We start from the raw sequence: 16,184 nt of genomic DNA, 5'->3' as shown, positions 1-16,184 counted from the left end.
GTACGAGAAAATACCAAATTAACAAAGCTAATGGAAGCATAACATTTTATATACCGATCCTAAGTAACTCCAATTTCATTAAAAACACAATACCACACCTAATAATCAAATATTTAAACAACGCTGAGAATTTCTTCGTTAATCCGTCCCTATTAAACAAAGCCTTTACCTCTACAAATACGATCGACCCTCGAAAGTGTTACGACGTCATTGTCATGTGCCCTCAAACAACGTAATCAGAATCAAGAGGCGCCTACGTGTGCGTACTACTGAATTTGTCAATACCACTTACAAATGTTATGACCTGAACTAGGGCTTAGTGTTTCCGGGGTACAATTGTAACTTTAAGCTAGAACCTAATTTTAGTCAAATGAGATAGATTTTTACTATAATTCGTTTAGTCATTGGTGTGGTAAGCCATTGAAATTTGATATTCTATACCTTTTCAAAAGTTATATACTAACAAACCATATAACTGCTAACGTACTCTGTTGAATCTTTTTTTTCCAATGTGGCCAAAACATAAGCATTAACAAAAGGAAGAAATGAAATTATAGGAAAAGTCTCAAGGGAAATTAAATCCAAAATTTAACTGACACACTTTCACCACACTATCAACATAAACAAATGAAAAACACACAACTCTCCTTGACTTTCCGTATTTCGCCACACACATACAGAAACACTTAATTCGACAAACGCACACGAACACAACCAAACGTTCCACACACACTTTGAAGAGTCATGATGAGTGTGTACATGAGAGCTTTACGCACACTCGTAGGTATTTCTGTTAGTTGTTGCACTCACACATAGGAATGTAAGTATAACTGGCCACACGTGACTGTAGGTAATTACGTAAGGCTGGTAGCTGATTGACGGGCGCTTGATTGCGCCCGACCCGATCTGCGACCCGCTATGATCTTTGCTCACCCCTCTTGAGTACGTTTGTTGTACGTACGTTGGGGAGTGTTAAGTGTTGATAAGGAATGAAATAAAATACAGAATATAATTCAAGGCATATTCTTGTAAGTCTGTGCTGTCATCATTTATTAACTTTTCTAGAAAGCCGAATGTGTCATCTCTGATGAACTTCTGACTCCAGGTGGATTTGATTTTTATTAAACCGTTTTTAAAACAAGAGTTCTACAAAATATGTTTTAACCTATGTGTATAATTTGATTTCTATAACATTTGAATAATATCATAAGAATTTATTTTTCAATGCCATAACACTGAATGGTAATAAGAAAATTTCATTAAAAGCCTTATTGATCTTCGCTAACTCCTCGGATTGCGTGCGTGACATACGGACAAACGACGTGATATAAGTGTAATGTAGTTATCTTAATGGAAGGGAACGCAAAACTGGCACCATCTGTGCAGAAATAGTAGGTGCTTGTATTTTAGTGTTAAATGGTTTTCGTTAACGATCCTAAAATGAAAATAATATGTAAGAAATGTATTATTGTAAACTAATTTGATTCAAGTATTGTGTACGTGACTCTATCCTGCCAAAAATATTGAAAGAAAGAAAAGCAAATTAAATTCTACTAAAAATTAAGTTGCCGTTTCTGTAAAAAATGTAACACATTTTATTGAAATATAGACAACACGTGCGAGTGTGTACCAGCTGACGATAATATAAATTAATGGTTCAAATGTGACAAATAGTTAAAAACAAAACAATAGAATGCCTTAAAGCCATCAATAATAATTTAGAGTTGAGAAAAAGTTCATTCAACTGTATCGTAGCAATATGCTACGCGTTCGTAGCGCCGTAGCAGCTGTAGACATTTTATTAACCGTTTTGTTGGACAGACAACTACGTGTTTGATATTTTTATTTTTATTTTCGCGTCTTTAAGGGATGCGAATTGTTATTAGTGTCGTTATTGTTAAGGAATTGTTTTATTGGCTTTGTGCAGCATACAGAACACATAATTATTTTTTTTATTTCAGACTTTAATACAGATTTTTATTGGTGTACAATTTTTTTTACTATATATTATTTGAACTTTATATCTAAAATACTCAATACTTTATCTGTAACCATATTTTAATATATTGTTCAATAACATCTATCTCATTCGACTGGTTACCATTTACCATTCGTCAAAAAGCAGTTATAAGTCCCATTTAAAAGGGACCTATTACCGTTTATTGAGCTCAATCCCGAGGGTCCCAGAGGTTTTGAAGTCCGATTTAATACGTGCCAGGTTATCGCGAATTCGATTTATTTATATTCTGACCTTAACCTGACAAAGATGACGAGAATAGTAATAGGATTTTTAATATTATTTATTTATACTAATACCTTTATTGAAAAGAATAATTCTTAAAATACAATTAAAGTATCCGTCGTGATTAAATAATCACGAGAGATCTTGATGACTAGTTCGATTATTTCATTACTTGCGCATTCTCTATGAGTCAATACCGAATATATATTATATATGTATATCTAATAACATTGTATTTAGACATAGCTCTGTCTAAATACAAAGTTATTAAGTAAATAGCAAAAAAAGTTCACAAAACACTGGGCTGTTATGATTTCTCAATTCTCTCTTATATCACTCAATTAATTGAACAAACAATTCCAATCTAACGTAAGCTATTGCTAAATACATTAAAACTTTATCAAAGTACGAATAAATAACAAAAAGTCTTTATATATCAATAAAGTAAAAAAGTAAAGTAATAGAAAAAATACGCATTACTCTATCGGACTCTACTACGTAGAGTTGTGTCGGGCGAGCTTGGGTAGTTAATAATGCCCTTTGTAACGACTCTACGTGCGTAGCTCTATTCGAACGGTCAAGGTCTAAGAAAGGATGTGCCTTGGTTCTTAACAAATTCGTTTTTTCACTTCATTTGAGCTTTTAAAGAAAACAAATGACTAAACAAGGTTTTAATTAGTAATAAATAAAGTTTTAGTATTTGTTCGCGTGATTAAGGCTAATGTTTCAATTCGGTTTATCAATGCTACTTCTCATTTTTACACTTCTATTTCAAAATGTGAAATTTAGATAAAGTAACTGTTCATAACTTTTTTTTGAGTCAGTGTTGCGAACATTATAAACTTTACTTTAAATATTTTCTCTTTAAATCATTGCTCATGGCATTGACGAAATGTTATTATAGTATATTCACCGGTCATTTATATAATAGTTTGGTTTCTGTGTATTACAGTAACACTAATTTGTCATAAGTTTGTCGAATGCTTCAAAACAGCAGTGTAACTCATGTCAAGTTTATTAACTAAAAGTGTTTTTGAGTTTAATTTGTATTAAAGGTACTTTGCTGATTTGAAAGTTGCACATAACTAAGTTTTAGTTCGGCACATTATCTGTCAATCGTAGACACGTGCGTGTCGGTGGCGCATGTGTGCGTGCGTGCGCATGCGCGCTGCGGTCGCGAGGCTGAGTGTGGGCTGACGTCACGCCGGCACCGCCACCAGTCCAGAGGCACCGACGGCCGCGCCACACGCCCGCCGCTCCGGCCAAACGCGAAACCACGCGCGTAAACAACAATAATAACAAGCCAATATGAACGCACACTTATGATACCCACGCGTTAAACCTGTTTGGTGTATTTAGTTCACATTTTGATGTATTCATTTCGACGTCGATATAATTAAATAAATTAATATATTAAATAAAATTAATTGTGTTTTGTGAGTTGACGTTCGGCGGCGGTTATTGCTGTGTAACAAAATCGATTATAAATCGTGTCTTTTTAGTGCCATTTTTTATTCTAAAAAGTGATATACTAGTAGTAGCGCTAACGATACTTATCGCCAGTACAAAGTTTAATATTTCATGCCTTCACGCCTCTAAGTATAGAATTTAAAAAATCTCTTATAATAGCCAAGCTTCGAGTTAGATGCGCTAGTTAGTAAAGATAAATCATAAGAATAGGAAAAGTTTACTTAGTCGATTTTATAAATAAATATATTAAAAAATTACCTCGATGTCTCTCATATGCGGAGGTAAGTTGCGAAGTTTGGTTCAAACTCCATGAGTCGTTACACGTTACCCAAAACTTGTTATCGCGAATTCAGTAATAATTTTTCGACAATATGTCTGATTTGTGGACTTTATAAACAAATAAAAACTTACTATCATAATATACCCGAAATATTATTTAATGTAACGAAATAAATATAAAATGACGACGATAACAAACAGCGAAATATTGTGTTTTCAAATGTTATGTTTGAACTAAAAATATGCCATGTTAAGTTGAAGTGACGGTATGGAAATGTGTTTAAAAGGCTTAAAAGCTTTCTTGAGTTTGCAGACACGTTAGGAAAATGTAAAGAAATTTATTTGGAATTAAGAGCAGCCTGTCTAGGGATCTTAGACTTTAAGTGGTTGTGTTTCTTATCGCTAATATGAAATTATATTTCCTCGTTGTGAAATATGAAGAAGCCATAAAAACTACTCAAACTTTTGTTTGATAATGATAGGACAATCTAAATAAATCTTTTCTAAAATAAGAATTTGATAAATAAAATACTTGCGAATTGGAAAAAAATTAAAGTATGTTGGATCACAAAAATGTAGAGTTTTACCCAACATTGCGACAAAGTTCATACAAACTCTTAAAGGAGGTTTTATGTTAAATATAGTCCGATGTACCTCTCTCAGTTTAGCCTACCGACTCTAAAGTTTGTCCGAAATTTATGGCTCTACTAACTATATTTGACCTCAAAATTAATTAGGGACTCCTCTAAATTTTGCAGGAAACTGTTTATAAATAAACTTTTGGTAATTAACGGTGTGTTGTGGACAACAAAAACGTTATATTAGGTCAGTGTTGGTTGTATTTATATTATAATGTGCGTGTTGACCGTGTAAAATTAAAATGTTGACTTCCTATTAAAGTGTAATTACTAGTGAAAGTGACCCATAAGTGCACATAAATAGAGACTATGTGTTACAAAGTGCTTTAAAAATAAACAAGACCTTTGTTTGTGTTACACATAAAAAGCAAATTTCCGTAGAGAAAAATACTCAACGTTCTAAATGTCGTGAAAATATTAAACGATATTTCGATACGGTTTCGTAGAACCAATGCAATCATGAAATCTAATAACAAAACAACGTTATCGCCGAAGTGAATGTTTTCCTACTAAACCTTCATAATAAGATTTCAATTAAGATAAAGTTATTTAAATGTAACGGATGCATCAACCAATAATTCGTGCCGAGTTTCTTGGCAGATGCGACTGGACCAAGTCTCGCTAGAATAAGTGTTATGATTGCAGCGAAACCATGGAAAAATATAGTTGAAGTTTACTTTGTTAGTGCAGTGTAACAAATGTTAAAGAAATATGTTATTAAAAGTGGGTAATTGAATTGTGATCAACATGAAATACGTAAAATGTTTTGAAATTAAATAAAGTTTCTTTATAGTAATCGATGAATAAATTACTTGTCTGTAATCTATTATTCCTTATACGTCCATTTTTTCTCTAAAAAGGACTCGAGGGACCTTGATAAAATCGAGAATATCCAGCGTGTTTGGTTCGACAAAGCGTTTTAGCTGGGACCCATCTTTACGAAACTTGTTAAAAGGGTCAAATAGATTACTGAATAAAGTTTTATAAGGTTGGATTTTTAATAAAAATAATGGTCTTATCGTGAGTTGGAACGGCATTGAAATTAATTTAAGTGATAGTGAATTTAAATTGTGAGTGTTAATAAACTGTGAGTGTGAATTTGTGAATTGAATAAATTATCGGTGTGTGATGTTGTTACAGAACAGACTAAAAAATATTCGTAAGTCGCTTAAAACCGTCCATTGCTTTTGATTTATTGAAGTGTTTAGTAAATTGTTTCCATATTGAACTAATCCTTCGAAAAATTCTGAATAAAAATAAAAATGCAAAGAAATTGTAAGTCGCAAAGCATGTAATTCGCTCGATAAAATGTTAAATATAAAATGATAGTGCAAAAAATCTACTTCACAAATCAGACAATATTGTGAGTCCCAAACGTGGTAAAATATCTAAAAAGGAAAAAATAATAATATTTAATTAAGGCCTGTTTCAGGCTCTTTCGAAACGTTAATGTGACTCTAGTTGCGCAGTTGAGTGTAAACCTGTGGTTCCAAGTACAAAGCAATAAATACAGATATGATAATATCGTGTTCCTACAGATACGGGTGTGATAAGCATCGAATATTTTGTATAATGATAACATGATAAGTGGGTAACGTGTAAAAAATCATGGAGATACCTTAAATATTATGTTTTAAACCGACTATGGCGAAACTACTGCGTGAAATAACTTTGTGTAGTAGTAATATATTGTTGAGTTTGATAGGTGAAAGTGTTTGAGTAGATATTTTTTAGCTACTTCGATAACTTGACTCAATAAAATCTGGGATTAAGAAAAATCGATATATTACTATTAAACGTAATATATAAAGTCAAGGCTACGTATCCACAACCGTAAATATAATAAATAATAGTTAACGCGTAGGTTAGTAATCGGGCTAGAGAAAATTAAAACGGTGTTTCCCATAGCTTAAGCAAGGTATAATTTAGCTCAGAATCTGTGTAGCACGTAAAGCTGTAGAGTCTAACCTTGCTACGACGTAGCAACGTAGACCACGAGCGTCTACGCTCATTTAATCCGATACATTTGTAGAGGTATAACGCCTTTAAGACTTCAAGGACAAAAGCTTACTTTCAAGTTCAGTATTATCAGTCTTTTGTTTTGTTAATTAGAATAATGATTACATCCAAATTAACTGTCAAAAAGTAGTGTTAGTTATGATAATGTTAGTATTTTTTTCGTAATTTCGCCATAGTCGGTATAATAAAGTATGTATTTTCAGTATGAGATACACATACAAACATTTACTTTCAGAACCCAGCGGCCCACTGATGTCAGAGCCGATATTGAGCCTATACAAATCCCCCTTATCAGGTATGATAGCGTGTCGTATATTATCCACCTAAATATATTAAGGTTCGATACAATAAGTGCTACTTTGTTGATAGTAATTGCGTATTTATGTTTACGTGTTTATTGATTTTTTTAACTCTGAGTTGACTTTAATATTTTGTGTTATTAAATGTATAATAAGATTTCATGCACACTTCAGTAGAGTTTGATTGGAGAATGTAGAGAAATGATCTTACATTATTTAGTCAAGTGACGTTTACCATGTATCTCGTTTTAAATTAGATATGCTCATATTTAAAATATTGAACACCAATTTATAATTATGACGGTAAAGAGACTATTGATAAGTTTTAAGCTAACCATTCCTCAATGTTCCGTCAAAGTAGTTTTTTACGTTTTTAATCGGTCACCCAAGTTGCGACAATTTTTCATACTTTTGTAATAAAATACCTCTTTTTAATAACGGATAAATAACGCATTATTTTCTTAAATAACAGTTATTGCAGCTGCTATTTTTATTCGGTGAAATAACGAGTACATTTAACGATAGCATTGTAAACATCGAGAGCGGTTTAATTAATAGCAATTACGATATTAATTATATTGTTAAAGGAAAATTATCGATGGACATACAATATTTGTATAGTGCTTAACTTTAAAACGACGCTGTCGTATTTTAATTCATATTTTACAGTCAGTATATTAAAAATTTAATTTCAGCTTTTTGGTTTCTTTATAAACAATGTTAGTATTCCTTCCAATGTATTTTTTTAATTATTCACGCATCCTGTCATCTGTATGTAGAGGCAGGTTGACTTTCTGAAAGAATTTTATCTTTGTTCGTCATTCCAGTTTTGAATAAATGTTAAAATAAAAAAGCATTGAGTTTGGTTTGCCCGTTAAGGAGCTATGGAGCCACAAACAGGTAAAGACACACATAGCCATTTATGATCTTGAAATGTCTGGATCAAGTATGGCAGGACTTTAGTAGCAAACTCCCTTTTAACACCTCCCTTTTTAGATAAATAAAATTAACTTTTCGTTTTGTTTCCAAAATCCAAATATACCCTGCATTGGCATAGTAGGTTTTGGGACTTTCCTTGCTAATGTAGAGTCTCAAAACCCATCTGTATAACCAAATAACTAAATACTTAAGTCTTAGCTTTTAAACAGCTTCGCTGCTATTTCGTGAAAAAGAAACTTTCCCTTATAGGAGTTTATCCTTATAATTAAAAATTCTAGTATGAATGGGATGCTTCCGTTAGACACAGACACGGATTTCATTAAGCTACAGTTCGGAGAGATCTGACTATAACTTGCTTTAAATTAAATTAATTTAAGATTTGAGAAACTTCAAAGGAACTATTTAATACTAGAAGAGGCACGTGGTTTGACTCGTGTTATTTACTGAGACATAATTGCAATAAAATATAATTTTGTATTATTTTCGATTTGTTAATTATTTATAAAAAAGAGATTGTTCATCAATTTAAGTCTAATAATACTAATCTGTTTAGGAAGCATCTTTAGTCTGACGTGGAAAAGTCATTGGCCTGCTAAATGTCTAATATCCTTTATATTGTTTTGACGGTTTTAAACAACAACTTATTATCTATACTCTATACTAATATATTATATAAAGCTGAAGAGTTTGTTTTTTTGTTTGTATATTGAAAAAATATTTTTGTGTTAAATAGATCATTTATCAAGGAAGGCTATATATGCTATATAACATCACGCTGCGACTAATAAAAGCGATGAAAAAGTCATAACTCATATCTTCTAACCACGCAGATGAAGTCGCGGGCAACAGCTATACGTATATTCTCTACCAGGTACGCATACGTCAATAGCACACATTCCTATACGCATCGAAGCTCGTCATCATTGAGAGACGGTCAGGATGGCGATATAGCGACTAATTGGAGCATTGGCTAAGTGCTCGAATTACGCTAAGTGTATCGGGTTCGATGACCGAACGGATCAGCTTACTAAAGTTACAGATTCCCATCTCAATTGGTGTTTATGTTGAACGTTTGTTGGTGAATGTTGTTTTAACTAATTTCGTATTTACCCTTATTACGAATTTGATTCTTGAACAAGGTGATCAGAACTATAAAACTGTTTTCCCATAATTTTCTTAGATATAACTTGAATGTTCTAAATGCGATTATCCAATATTTGAAGTAAAAATAAACGAATAAGATTGCATCACATTTTACCGAGCTTTAAAAAGTAAAGGCGCAGAGGTAATAAATCATCACTATCCCCAACTAATATTTACCGTAAAATATTGCTTAAAATATCTTCGGCGCATCAATATGTACATGTCAATCACACAATGTGCAATGTATATCATTTTATTGCCTTTATTTTGTATACAGTAAACACGCCGTCCGCCGGGCCGTGTCATCAATCACAGGCCTTTCAATTTATTACAAAAATGCCTAAACTCGTTCGACGTGAAATTTTAAAATTTCGTATTCGCCATCTTTTTATTTTGTGTTTTTTTATGTATGTTAGTTTTCCATTTTTTGTCGTAGTTCAATTTGGTTTTGGTGATATTTGTCCATGGTATTGTAGAATTACCTTTCAAAGAGAAATAGATTGAAAACTTTTCAATTCCAAAATTGAATTTTGTTAGAACTTTATGACTGGCAGTTTAAGGTTGACTGAAATGTTCATTATTGTTCATACGTCGTATATTTCAAGTGTTTTATTTTATAAGGTCCAGATCACGTTGTCTTAAATGTTTTATTATAAAGATCCTAATAAGGTTGCTTTTTCTTTTATTTCTACTTTCTGATAATAATATTGAATGCATTTCTATATAGAAATTATTATCACGTTAATGAAACTCAAGCGATTCACGACTTCAGCAAGAATTGATCTTACTGTCGATTCGATCTTTCTTATGCGATATTCTGTTCTACTCATATAACATAATTATCAATAAAGGTCAAAGGAAAACCGAAACAATTAAAGCTGAATCTAAAATCAATATTTATCATTCTGGACCACGGTCATCAATATTAACAGTGATGACAGCGGCAGGAGTCGCGGTGAATGGCTGTGGTCGATGCTTAACCACCACAAATTGACTCCATTCATGATGTTCTGCAAATTTGATGACACATCCATGGAATGTATTTATTGCTCTGTGGTGACGCGTTATTCGACAAAGTGTTTAATGCTTTCACATTATTTTGAGGCTGATATTTCTATATGAATTTGTTATTAGGTTATATGGTATTTATACTTATAATAATGTGAATTCAGCACATTATTGCTTGTTTTTGGGGTGTCATACCGTCTGTCTAACAGCCTGTTTTTCACGCACCGCGATAGCGAGCCAACTGAAATGATGACTGATAATGTATTTCCATTATTGCTTAAACAACAACATCATGGCCAATTGCCGGTTGGAACAGTCATACATTTAATGAATTATTACAAATTTGATTTTTTTTATATAGCCTATCTGTAACCTTAGAGTCGCAGTCCGACCAAAAAATGATATTTTTTTTACTTTTTTAAAAAAGCTAAAAAGCAGCCTGAATTTTTTTCCCGTGACTGGCAAAAGGCAAATCATCTTCTTTAAACTTATTTAATATTGAAATGTCTTATAAGCCAAAAAACCAGACCATGGTTACAAAGTCTATCAATACTCTAGATGAGTATATTATATTTCACCTATAAAATAAATCGAATCCGACTTCACTCAAATAAAATAACACGAACATACATTTCCATTATCACAATATACCGACATACATAATATATCGCTATGAATATTCTCACCCTCTCGTACAGGAAAATGTCGTCACTAAATCCACACGTCGACAATCAACTCAGAATTGCTATATAATTATAATCAGTGGTTTCTGTCATATGCGTACGAATCCGAGTTCAGCCTCTCATTGAAGATATGTATGATGTTTGCTTATAATCAAATGGGTTGGGCTGGGTATAAAGGTTCATAGAAGATGAGTATCTAATGTTTTAATTTAAATTATATCTATACTAATATATAAAGCTGAAGAGTTTGTTTGTTTGTTTGAACGCGCTAATCTCAGGAACTACTAGTTTGTTAATGAAAATATTACGGAATCTGCACGCTCCTTCCATGTAAAAAAACTTGTTGTTTTTTTTAAAGATTATATTGCAAACATCATGTTCAAAGAGTTATAGAGTTAAAAAAAATATGTAGAGAAAATGACTTGATAGTTTAATATTATTTCTTATGACCGCATACACGTAAAAACATTCCTTTAATAACTTTATTTGACATCTTAACATTCCTTAAGTAAATTTCAAACGGAGACAAATTCTGAATTCACAAAGTCACTTGCTGCCTAACCTTCAATATCCAATTCAGTATATTAGTCCAAGTCAATTGAGAATCCGAGCATGACGTGAGGTCATTCCTGACCCATGTTATTGGGTGAACCCGTCGCTGACAGTTGATTACAGACATCATTTGAAAAACGAAAGGTTCGAATCAGTAGAGAAAAAAGGATTTATTGCAACTCAATTGTTCTTATCATGTAATTATCTTTACGAATCAGTTTTGAATAAAGATGAAAAAAAAAGTTCGTTTACAATTATTTTTACGACTACTTATGGTATTGAAACTAACCTATGATTGACCACCATTTGGTAGTTGTAATTATTTGGAGAGCATATAAAGGTGTTTAAATTTTATAAACAGAAAACCTATTCCAAAAATCTGTCAGTTTAAAAAATAAATAAAGAGTATTTGGCAACAGTTTAACTCAAACCTTAAAATCTATATTTCTTTCAAACATAAATAAGCAACCAACATAAAAGCTTTAAACGAAAAGTAAATACTGCATTCAAGATACATTAAATATTAGCACTCAAAGATAGAGCCATAAATAATAAAGGTTATCCGGAGCGAAAATCGGCAAATTTGAACATCGTAGATACACAAAAGTTCAACCATTAACTGCAGCTTACTATGAACTTCGGTCTGCTATGACAAACGTTCTGCAGTTCCAACTAATACATCACAACTGTCGAATGATTTTAAATGTATTAATACGATCGGTAAAGTTATGATATATTAAGTGCTGGGGTGGTTTGTTCGTGGATACCTAAATAAGGAAAACTTTGATTTTATTTCTTGTTCTGGTTGCTGTTTTCTTATTGGTTTAAGTTCAGGTTGACGTTTTAATTGATCGAAGTTTAGAGGAGTTTTTTTTTTAATTCAGTCGGACAGTTGTGTTTTTAGGGTTCCGTACCTCAAAAGTAAAAAACGGAACCCTTATAGGATCACTTTGTTGTCCGTCTGTCCGTCCGTCCGTCTGTCCGTCCGTCCGTCCGTCTGTCAAGACCCTTTTTCTCGGGAACGCGTGGAGGTATGAAGCTGAAATTTATATCAATTACTCAGGTCTACTGTCCCTTGAAGCTGTGAAAAAATCAGACTTCTAAGCCAACGCAGTCAAAAGATACAGCCTTTTATGCCGCAAATTTTCGACACTTGCAACGGAATCAAAACCTACAGGGTGCTTCCCGTGAACTCAGAATCTTGAAATTTGGTACGAAGCAACGTCTTATAGCATAGATAAAGGAAAAATTACGAAAACCATAAATTTTTAGTGACATTTCAAAATATATATTTATATGACTCGATTGTCGTAATGAACGTTTCTTGTGAGATGACGGCCGATAGGAAGGTATGGAAGAAGATGACATGTTGCGCCGACCCCAAATAAAATAATTGGGATAAGGGCAGGGGAATGATGATGATTGTCGTAATGAACGAACTTTGTAAACCTTGCAGGTTTGTACGGAACCCTCGGTGCGCGAGTCCGACTCGCACTTGGCCGGGTTTTTTTTGATCTTGTACACGCTATAATGGTATACAATACATTATTCCATGTGTGTATGTGTTGTATAATTATGTATGTTGTGACTCTATTTTTAGAATATGTTGAAATAATGAAAAAACAAAACGTAATTTATCTTAGTGGAAGAATATTTGGACAGGCTAAGTTGCTACTCCGTTCTTTTGTTTAAGTGAATTACTAACATAAACAGTGTAGTTATACACAAAACACTCGTTAATTATAAACTTTACTTCTTTCAAAGTAATTACAACACAAAATGAGTAACAAGCCAATTCATAAAGCGTAAACAAAAGCCAACAGAGGTCCATCATGAAACGAGACCCAAAATATTTACGCAGACGGTAATAACGACTTTTTTTAAGTAAAAAGAGGTTCTATTTACACTGGCAGCAGAAGGTTTGATCGGACTGAGATAGCGCCTTGCAGCCGCTCCAAATGAAGATTTTAAGCAAAGAGTTAAAATGGCCGAAACATAAATTTTGGGAATAATTCCCGGAGAAACTTTTTCCGAAGAATAAAATGGAATTGTAAGAGTGGATTGTTTTGATGCTGATCTCTTAGCGAAAGAAACTAAAGTGGATTGTAGTAATATCATTTCTTTAGTTTTTAAAGTCTCTACAAAGCTGTTTTATGTCTTTTTTTAATTTACCTCTTTAGTTGTTACTTTTCATTTGAATGTTATAGTACTATATGTTGTGTTACAATTTGTAACCATTTGGTTGTATTAGAAATACTTTATACTTTACCGTTGATCACAATGACACCGGCGCTGATAATAAAACAAAACGAACATTTTAATTGACTCCTCACCTTAAACAGTCGACAATCAAAAACCTAATCCCGCTCCAACTCGTGCATAACTCTTATAATATAACAAAAGCAATAAAACGAAAGGGACCTGCTATCTGCAAATCGGAGAAAATTATAAAATGGGATTCCATTTGTGCTTTAATTCAGATGGGAACAAAATCCTGTGTGACTTGCCGACCTGGTAGGGAGAGCGATAATTGAAAAGGAGAAAACCAAACTCCATAGAAACTTGGGCCTGGCGTTACAGAGCTGGAATTTTGCCATAAATTAGAGAACTTAGGAAGATTTCACGAGTCCAATTTTCACGACACTCAACAATGGCCAAATTGGTAAAATCAGACAATGTTTACACTGATTGTTAGTCTTAGCGAAACCTCCTTTTTAAAGTGAAACCTCCTTCTCAAGATCCTTAGTGAAACCTCCTTCAAAATCTGGGACCTGACAAGCGGTGCGCTATAAAGGACGGAGCGCGCTTAGCAACGCTCTCTCTCATGTCTCTCTCTCACACTCTCTGCTGTCGAGATCGCTGGAACGGAACATATGGCCGTCTCCTGCGTTGTATTTATTCAACTGTAGCGCTTGCAATCTACCATGATGAGGTTTAGGTACCTACCTACTTACTTAAAAAGCGATAAACTCAGATTAATATTCGTGAAAACTTCAGCAGAAAACTGTTTACTAGATAAGGCCTACTTAGATCAATAATGACATATTTAAACATTGTATTTACTACCAGGGGATTTTTTGATGCTATCTGAAATTACAGTAAACTGAGATTGCAACAATAGGTTTATTAAAATAAAAACTGTATTATTAAGATCGTTCTTTATTAACCACCTTCGTTAGGATTATCGTAATATAATAATACAGGAATTGTGCAGGAGTAAAATTGGTCCATGGTGTGGGCACAGCACCCAACCAATCTTCGAATTTCTATTGTGTTGCAGCGGTCTGTTGCTATTCCACCATTAATGAACTCATGATACAGTATCCACCAATCGTCAGAAGAGCAATATCCAGATCCGGTTTTCCAGCAAAGGTCAGCAGGAATCCAGGCATCCAATATGCAAGCAAGGGTCAGTCAGAAGGCAATCAGTTTCGGAGTCCAGTATTCGAGCAGAGGTTTAATATTGTAATAAATCTCGAGAATTTGAAAAACACATTCACGCGCTCGAAGATACGAAAAGCGAATGTCACTTATGAAAGCACGATGACAATTATCAGACGTTGACATTGGCATTTGACATTTGCTAGTGTAATCCATGTGAAATAAATGAATCGATGCGTTAAAATCGATTTTTTCTATTATTTATTTCCTTTAATGATTTTTTAATCGTGCTTACATAAACAAGTTATTAGACACCAGATTTTTTATTTTACAATTATTTGAATATAAAAAAAGGAATTACACTAAAATAAAGGCTAAGGCTGATCTATATTTTGCCCAAAGAATTAGTATTGCCATACAACACTGGCAATACTAATTCTTATTCTTCTGGGTACGTTTCCCGATTTTAGCACTGATGAAGATGTCTTTTTTGACGCTTTGTAAATAATGTATATTTTTCATTTTATATTGATATAGTTTTAAAAATATAATATCCGCTAAATCGATTATATCCTAGGTACACTCTATTGTTTAATGCTAGTGTTTGCAAATGAAGTTATGTACAATAAAATAAATACTTTAACGGTTTACAAAGGTTGTTTTAAATAGAAAAATAGAAATGTACTTTTTTTTAGACTTGGCCATTGTAATTGAGGCTAATATTTAAATGGGTAAACAAAGAAAAATAGTAGAATTTTTTGGTACATATTTCATTCGTGTAACGGCTAGGCCCAGAATCGGGTTTCTCCTTTTCTTCAGCCCCCAGTGGTTTGAAAAAAGTTACGAGATGGATGGAGATTAATGTTTTTCTGTGGTTGTTATTGCAAATTAGTAGGATTTTTGGGAAGCCAACGGAATGTTCTCGATTGCGAATCGCGAGATTTATATGGAAGTTTTTGTGAAGCTATTGTAGTCTGATTTTCGTACCTGGTTTTAAATTAATGTGGATTCTTGATTTAGGTTCGTTTTTCTTCGTTTATTATATGGAATGTTTAGCGACGTTGAAATTCATTAAGCAAAAACTTGCCTAACAGTATTTTCTTTTGCGAGTTTATTAAAGCGTTTGCCCCGAATATATGACAGTAGCATAGCCGTAGAGAAAATAATGTTTTGGTTTCATCGTCTATGCGCAGTAACGCACAAACCTACACACAATTAATATTATATGCATTTTTGTTTAAAAAAAGCAAAGCATTCTAATTTTCCAAACTTAGCCCTCAATTTTTTTAAACGGCAACCAGAGCAGTCTTCCTTAGCGTCCAGTCATTAAAATAACTCTACATCCGTTCGGTAACCACAGACAGAGCGTGTCTTATTTATTTTCCAACTGAGGGCAATTCGCGTCCCATATTTATTGGCTGTCGTCGGCATTCGTATCAAGATTTATTGGAATACACGTTATGGAATCTGTGTTTATCGTGAATCAGTCTTGGCTACATTTTGAGGTAGGATAGGATAGGACTATTATTGG

The 16,184-nt window shown here is 33.2% G+C and overlaps 1 protein-coding gene across 1 annotated transcript in view; it reads left to right on the top strand.

Annotated features, from left to right (window-relative positions):
• The first annotated feature begins 3,203 nt into the window (after positions 1 to 3,203).
• LOC113497243 (CUGBP Elav-like family member 4) overlaps positions 3,204 to 16,184 on the top strand; it is a 519,343-nt gene continuing 506,362 nt past the window's right edge. The window contains exons 1-2 of the mRNA XM_026876709.1: positions 3,204 to 3,993; positions 6,884 to 6,943. Of these exons, the coding sequence (XP_026732510.1) occupies positions 3,975 to 3,993; positions 6,884 to 6,943 (79 nt within the window). The 5' untranslated portion in view covers positions 3,204 to 3,974. The remainder of the gene's footprint in view (positions 3,994 to 6,883; positions 6,944 to 16,184) is intronic.

This window comes from Trichoplusia ni, chromosome 9 (assembly GCF_003590095.1).
Source record: "Trichoplusia ni isolate ovarian cell line Hi5 chromosome 9, tn1, whole genome shotgun sequence".
Taxonomy (NCBI): domain Eukaryota; kingdom Metazoa; phylum Arthropoda; class Insecta; order Lepidoptera; family Noctuidae; genus Trichoplusia; species Trichoplusia ni.
The sequence above is the reverse complement of the archived record's forward strand: the minus strand, read 5'-3'. Positions and strand labels throughout refer to the sequence as shown.